Source organism: Triplophysa rosa, linkage group LG21 (assembly GCF_024868665.1).
Source record: "Triplophysa rosa linkage group LG21, Trosa_1v2, whole genome shotgun sequence".
Lineage (NCBI taxonomy): Eukaryota > Metazoa > Chordata > Actinopteri > Cypriniformes > Nemacheilidae > Triplophysa > Triplophysa rosa.
Window position 1 is genome coordinate 1903314 of NC_079910.1, and position 7991 is coordinate 1911304.

The window sequence follows — 7991 nt, forward strand, 5'->3', positions numbered from 1 at the left end:
CTATGCTTTCCCAGATTGTTGAAGTCAAGAAACAGATTTGATTTAGTGCACATGTAGAAATACACAGTAAGAGTAGTCAAATTTCTCTAGTAAATGATATACAGCTGTGAAGGAGACAAAAATATGCTTTTGAGAGACATCATCTTAAGTCTGTCAAATGAAAGAAATGCTTTAACAAACGGGCAGTTTTCCGACTCGTTTGAGGTAAAGAACCGGGTTCACAAACCCTGTTGTGACACCAAAAGATAAGGAAACAGACCAAGACAAAAGATACTTCTCTAAGTCGATCATATAAAGAAGGATAAGAGAGAGAATTAAGGGCCCATACATAATAACTGAAGACACCAACACCGTCAGAATGATCCAGAAAGCCTTGATTTTATCTCGGTTTATTGCGTCTTTCTGACCGCCATTGTCACTTGGCCTAGGACGCAGTAGAGCCTTCAGGACCATCAAGCAACTGTACAGTTTAACAGAGAAGAAAAATAGAAGATGTGGCAACATGAAGTCATGAAACTCAACGACACGCATTGTAACGATAAAGCTGGAGATAACGATCACAATCCAACCGACAGCACAACACGCAGTCCTGTATTTCATGGGTTTGAGTTTGAGGAACGTCAACGGATGTACAACCCCTACATAGCGTTCCACACAGATGAGGCTCTGAAACAGAGGACGACCGACCAACAGCAACACGCCAGGAAAATAAACCCCAAACCTACAGTCGGTGCAGTTAAAGAAATACTGTCGAATGACAAACACGTAAGAAGCGCAGAAGATGACCTCAGCGAGCGATCCGTTGAATACGAAGATATCAGTGGACTGTCCTCGGATCATCTCATTCACGCAGAGCCACAGGATGTAACAGTTCGCCGGAAGACCCAGAATCATGTTGACGCCGAGAGAACAGGCGATCAAATAAGAGGGAAAAACATAACATTCCCTGGAGTTCACAGAGAAAATCGATGGGGTACATGTTGAATCGTTTGACGCCTCCCACGAGACCATACCTAGATTTCTAACAATCTGCAAGACGAAAGAAAAAAACAAGTTCGAATATATCGAATAAAGAAGCATACATTTGAAAAACATTTGACAAAATATATTTCACTTTTATGTCTGTAAAAACTGTTTTCAGCTGCTCGTCAGGATCGCGGTAGACGATAGTTTGACCGTGTCGTTGAAGATTAGGACTGTGAGTTTTCTAGTTGATTTATGACTTGGCATGCCTTTGATTTATTGAGCAGTTTTGCATTGATGCAACATTCAAATTCAGTTGACCTAGCATGAAATGCATATCATACATGCAAATGCAGAATTCCTTTTAAAGTTTACTTTGCTTCAAATAATAATTCTGGACTCTAAACGCTAAACTTTAACATTTGTGTAGCCAGACCTTAACTTTTTGGTATACTTTTTAAATAAATCCTAAACTGGCCAAAAACTATGGCTAGAAGAACTTTATTTCTGGATATGTGCTTGCTTCACATGTTTGACTGGTACATTGATCTGTAAGCGAGCTAACATTTGGGAAAAAATCCCTGTTTTTTCCCTGTTGATTTGCTTGGGTTTGTTCAACTGACAGATACGACCACTCCAGTTCTGGTTACGTGATTTTAAAAACAATCTGAAGCACTACTCAAAAAGAGTAAGACACTGAATGCATTAGTAAAATGAGTTCTTTTATTCATAGATGACAAGATTCTCAAACGTCTCAATATTATGAAGTTTGTCACTGTCAAAATCGATCACTATTTTTCTTGGTCCCGGCAGCTTTGGTGTAAACTCCACTTTGGCGATGGCGAAACCTTTAGGACCGACTGCTCCGACCCTGCGGAGGAAGAACACAAGATTTACAATTTCCTTTAGTACGTTTTCCCATTAAAAAAGTTCAAAGTTCTCGTCTACATCTGATTTTTAGTGTTTAGAACTATACTAAACACCAACTTAGTTAAATTTGCATTTACTTTGTAAATCTGGTACATTCTGTAACGATTTTCATTTGTATAGAGAGGTACGTAATTGTGCTAAAAATAATGAATGAATACTTCAAGTGTATAGACTTTAAAAAGGCTGGTTTGTTTCAATCCATTGTTGCGAAAACATGGACAAACCCAACCGTTGGTTCAAAACAACATATGCTGGATTGTAGTTGGTTTTGTCCGTGTTTTTTCCGACATTGGGTTAAAAGCAACCCAACATTTTTTACAGTGTAGTTTAATCACAATATAGGTTCAAGTTTCTAATATGAAACCTGTTCTCTCTCTTAAGTTGACCATGTGATGAGTTGAAATGACATCAGATATGTTCGCCGTCGGAGTGGATGAATGTCGTTTCGGGTCCAGTGATGACTTACTCATGAATGATGGGTTTGCCGTCGGTCAAGTTGGCACCGTGTACAGCGAACACACAGTTCTCCAAAGGTTCTGGCAGTGGATTCTGCAGAGCTAAATCTGCCACGAGGTTCTGACCCACTTTTGGCACACCCAGGATCTGTGGAGGGGTAGATATCCGAGTTGTCAAACATGCAGAATTTAAATCAGATTTTCAGATTTATATAGATACCGACTCATTTTAAGAAGTGATTTGATGTACATTAATGACTATTTCAGGGTTGTCCAGTACGATGGTCTTAGTCGCTCTGTAGAACTCGCGTGTTTCTGCGTCTATGAGTAAAGCCACCAGTTTGATCATTGTGTCTTGAGCTATGGCTTTACTGTACTCGGCATACTCCAGTCGAAGAGTTACCTTGCCCCCTAAACACAAAACAAACGCGAGATTCAGCGTTCTGAAAAGATCTTGTATTAAAAAACTTGATTCATCATGATCAGGCTTACCTTCAGTAGATGCTAAATTCATCTCGGTAAACTCTCCCAATCCACAAGTTTCCCCAAGTTTGCCATTGTAGGTCACAGCCTGAGCGTAAAACATGACACGACAGGCTTTGGTGACCATGGTGTTGTTCTTGAGCTCCGCATAGACGTCAAAGTCAGAGCCGATCTGCATTTCCGGGGTCACTCTGATCTTGATGTGTAAACCAGGTTCCTCTCCAGTCTGGGCCAGTCGGTTGTGATGGTTCGCTTTCTCAAAAACCTTTCTCTCCTCCTCAGAACCTGAACACAATGGAGTCTTTATTTGTCATGGGATTGAGTCCAACATGGCTGATCACTTGCACATTTTGTGTGTGCTGTAACCTTATCAGAAAGATGTTCTCGGTCAACCAGTTTTTTAGAATGACGTAGTCAGAATCTCACCTTCTGGATACTTGTAGCTGTATGTGATGTCCTCCCGCTCATCTCTGCCCACCCCTTTGGTGCTTATGGATTTGCCCACCTCTGTAGTGGATCCGCTCATCTTCACCACTCTTCCATCGTTGAGTTTGATGTACTCCACAACGTCAGCGTTCACCTCGGCGTATACATACGGAACATCGCATTGTAAAGTGAGCTCGCCCTCTTTAACAGCTCTAACAGGGGCCGGGCCACAGCAGAACACACCTGCACAACACAACCTTCTTCTTCATTCACTGTAGTAGTGTTTTATATAAATATTGTAGATGATCTCACCATCACTCCTGTGTTGCGGCGTCGGGTCACTCGCCTGCCAACCCTCGTATCCGAGAGGCAAGTCTGAGCGGGTCATCCAGCTCTCCAACCACACGTGGAAGTTCCTGAAGAAGACAACTTTTGATAAACATGACTTTTAGCACGTATGTACAGTAGTCCAATATTGACCTATTGAAAAAAGTTTAATAAGTTTTTTTTTATCAACCTACAGTGCAACAGTTTGGCAAATTCCAAAGGACTGAATAGCTGTCCATGTAAACAATCCTTTATCCTTCAACTGTTAATCACTAAACGTACCATATGGAGTCGCCTGAAATGTTCTCGTCAAATTCATTGTAGAATCGCTCCATTAAAAGGTCGCCATTGCTGTCGTGTGCCGATCCAAAGTTAGTGACGATTCTGCAGGGGATTCCCAAAGCTCTGGATACTGAACACAAACCAAACCCGTCAAATATTGTACGTTTCGAAAAAATATTATTCGATGAAATAAAATGTAGCAAATTAAATAATTTATAGTATTTAGCGGTTAAAACCGACCTGTGCAGGCAACGCCCGCAAACACCCAGCACTGTCCGTATCGCACCCTGCCACAGCCTGTATCACTCCACTGCCGGAGGATAGAACAACTGTCTTTCCATGCGGTCGGCTTCACTCCATCCTCATAATCACCTGACCAACTGCCCACCAGAACACCTTTATCATCATTACTGTTGATCTGCGCAAAACAACACAAGACAAATACATCAGAAAGTGAAATAAAAGAGACGCAACTATCTATCTTATATTTATGTTACTATAGCTCAGCAGAAAAGTCATGTGTGGATTTCCCAGGGAATGCTGATCAAGTGTACGGATAAAAGCATCAGTCAAATGCAAAAATGTATTTAATCCTCTATAGACCACTTCGGAAGTTGTAAGCAAAGCAGGTCCAGAAAAACGCCGTTTTCAGTTTTTGACAGTGCACAAACTTTTGAAAAAAAAACATGACCAACAGAACATTTAAAACTAAATCAAAATGTTAAATATTTATATTTATGTATGATTTTTTAAAATAATATTAAAAAATGAAACCGGAATTGCTGCTGGACCAGTGTTTAAATCTTGAAAAGTGGGTCTATAAGTGAAATGTTTTTTACAATAGTCCAAATCATAGGTTTTCAAAATTTGGTAATAATTAATCCCTATTAAAATAATAAAATAAATTTGTTTTCTTGTTCTTATTACTAGTTCAAACTTCAACTTAAGTAATGTCTCTGGAGTGTAGCATCTTCACGTATTTACTTGAAATATTTCTGTTGTTTTTTAGTATTCATATTATCAAAAAATATATTTTATTGTATTTTAAATAAGTAAATGAAATAAATCTACATGTAATTAAATTGGACATTTCTTCTGTAATTTTCATAGAAATGCACGAGAAAGACTTTTATATTTTTACAATGGTTGTGTCACTGACCATAGCACTGAGCACTCGAGTCACATACACAGGACTTTTCCTCTCAGAACAATCTAGAGCTGCATCACTTATATATTTGGGGTTTTCATCCAGGATCTGCAGACAGATGTCCAGTATTCCCGTCTCGAACTGTGACAAGGAAAATGAATAGAATGTTAAATTGGCAATGATTGTATTATTAAGTGATTTAAATAGTTAAATAAAAATTAAAAAAGTAGCGTTAGATGAAAATGTTTTAAAGGGATTGAGACCTGTCCAAAGGTCCACGGGAGGGCCGTGATACGTTTGGGTGTCCCGCGGAAGATCAGGCCGTCCTGAGAAAGGACATATTCATCTTGCTCAGCTTCATTTGACAGGTACACCGAATCCCCTTAAAAAATGATGACGAGTTACATTTACATTCAGTTGACATTTATTTTCTTTTATTTAAACCCGGAGAAGACACAAATACAAACACAGAGTCAACAACTCTTAAGACATGAATATCTTTGATGTCCAGAAATATAATCAGTTATTCTCACTTTTACACCAGGGGTTAAAGAGCAACACAAACTCTGCCAGAGCGACTCCCGCTCCCTGATCCAGGATCAGCTGATAGACTCCGACAGGAGCGTTTGGATGCGAACACACGCTCAGAGATACGCCGTTCTCAGACGTTGTTTCTGAAGTTGCGCTCCAGCTTGATCTTGAGATGAATTTACTGAGGCTGAATTTCACTTTGGTCTGTTTATCCACTGACGGTATTGGACCTTAAACACAAACAAAAGCCATAAACACAATAACAGTTTGATCTCCGGCTAATGTGGCGTGCATGTTTAAAAATCGTAACATTGTGTTTCTAATTATAGATGCGCACATGATGCAACTCTAGCACTACGCCGATGACTTTCAGTACTGTACATCTAAATATAGAGGTAAACATCACTGTGATGTGATGAAACACATTTCCTCTTTGGCTGATGTCACCGAACCCTTTTTTGAATCAACCACTTGTCATAAACCGGAAGTGAGGTTTATTCTGTTCATTTTGAACAACTTTACTTTTGTGTGTGTAAATTTACACCAACGTTGATGTGATGGCTGGTTTTACCGGTGGGTGTTCTATTGAATCGCAGCAGGAGTCGGATCTGAAATGAACTGTTTTAGAAGTTGGATCATGTGACCTCTGTACTTATTCATTATAGCCAATCATGTCGATTTTGACATCAGAGTAGATGTGTTCAAAGACGTCAAACATGGTTGGATTTTGATTTGAAGTCTGTTTTTAGTGGCACTGAATGACGTACCTGTTTTGGCGATGAAGTTGACGTCGGCTCCATTCTGAAAGTGAGTTCCCGGTCGCAGGTGTAGATCGATGGTGAACGGTTGTCCTCTTCTCACGATCAATCTGTCCACACCGTTCAGCTGCGTGTGATGATCTGTGTTGTTCAACCCGCATGACAGATCAATGCGCTCGATCTCCACCACTGTGAAGAAAATCATTCACTTCTTTAAAACTACTTTGCTCAAGACTAGCACTGGATGGTGTTTAACAAATAAATAAGATATTTATTGATATTTTTGGTGTTGTCGGCATGGGTTGGAGTTAGTGCACTAAGACTAACAGATGATATTGATTAAGGCTGCGGACAATATATTGAAATGATCGAAACATAGCAAATGTGCATAATGCAATGGTTTGCAATAACTGAATGATTTTAATGCTTTAAAAAGTGATGTTTTGTCAAGGTTTTAGGTTGATTCGTTAGCGCATGCGTGTGCTTTGACGTGTAGAATATGATCAACGATCAGAAAGAATGTAAACATGCATGTTACATTATAGTTCAAATTGGTATTTAAAATACATCTTATTGATAACACTTTACATTAAGGTACCCTTTATAAAACATTTATAAATGTGCTCATTAATGATTAATAAGTCATTTACAAATGCATTATAAAGCAGTTATAACCGCATGAATAAAAAGGGGGATTCTAACGAAATACCTGCCAAATAGTGAGCAGGTATAAGAAAAACAACATAACACCCTACAGTGTCCAGTCTGACAGCTTATATTGCAAACAACATCAAGATAATAACGAATCTGTTTTCGAGTCAAATAAATAATGAATAAATACATTTATTAAGCATTTATAACATGCAAGTTAAAAATGGCTCACTATTATGCAGGTATTTTGTTAGAATCCCTCTTTTTATTCATGCAGTTATAACTTCTTCATAATGCGTTTGTAAATGACTTATTAATTATTAATGAACACATTTATAAATGCTTTATAAAGGGTACCCTAATGTAAAGTGTTACCATTTTATTCAATATCGTGCAGTTCTAATCCAGGACCATTGGATACTTCAGACAGCGCCATGTTGCAGCGTTGTACAGGACTAAGCATGATCTATTTCTGGGACATAAGCCATAAATTCCTGACTAACATGAAAAGAATAAGAATGAATGAGCTTGATACAGATGCTGAAGTCTCATGAGACTTCAACACGCTGACCCGAGAAAGTATGAAGATATTTTAAACAGACAAGCAAGCACTATGCCAGATGTAATACATGACTTTGCAGAGGAATAATATTGGACAGCAGGTCAACATTTTAAAGTTCTGCAGTGCAGTTTGTTTAGGCAGAAATAAAGCACATAAACCAGTTTCAATCTAGCGTGAGCAAAGCGTTCTAGACTATTCTAGTCTATTAACAACCTTATAAGAACCATAAGCACTGATCACTGGACTGAATTAACCATGCATCAGCCATGAAGACAGCTTGATAAATAATGTTCCATGATGAACAAATGTCTGACATGTTGGAATGAATCTCAGTCTTACCTTCGCTCATGGTTGCAGGCGGTAATGCTCGCCCCGTGACGGGCAGATTCGCTCCGTGTTGGATGACTTCAGCTGGTGCTGGGGTCACCATGCAGAGGGATATTTCGAGTGTGGTGTCATTATGTTACTGTGGTGTC

At 39.1% G+C, this 7991-nt stretch overlaps 1 protein-coding gene across 1 annotated transcript; it reads right to left on the reverse strand.

The window, feature by feature from the left end:
• Positions 1-1670: 1670 nt before the first annotated feature.
• On the reverse strand, positions 1671-7962 carry tgm2a (transglutaminase 2, C polypeptide A). Its single transcript, XM_057320083.1, has 13 exons — positions 7855-7962; positions 6312-6491; positions 5547-5774; positions 5277-5395; positions 5026-5154; positions 4107-4284; positions 3867-3996; positions 3570-3673; positions 3258-3500; positions 2841-3116; positions 2599-2759; positions 2360-2496; positions 1671-1834 (listed from the first exon to the last, which is right to left on the reverse strand). Exons 1-13 carry the CDS (start codon positions 7943-7945, stop codon positions 1687-1689), a joined length of 2124 nt encoding a protein of 707 aa, XP_057176066.1. The 5' UTR covers positions 7946-7962; the 3' UTR covers positions 1671-1686.
• Positions 7963-7991: the final 29 nt, after the last annotated feature.

Coding starts and splice junctions, on each gene's coding strand:
- tgm2a (XM_057320083.1), bottom strand. CDS start 7,945: ATGGTGACCCCAGCACCAGCTGAAGTCATCCAACACGGAGCGAATCTG. Junction 5,775..6,311: donor CAACTTCATCGCCAAAACAG/GTACGTCATTCA, acceptor TTTGTGTTTAAG/GTCCAATACCGTCAGTGGAT. Junction 3,997..4,106: donor TGCGGGCGTTGCCTGCACAG/GTCGGTTTTAAC, acceptor GTTTGTGTTCAG/TATCCAGAGCTTTGGGAATC.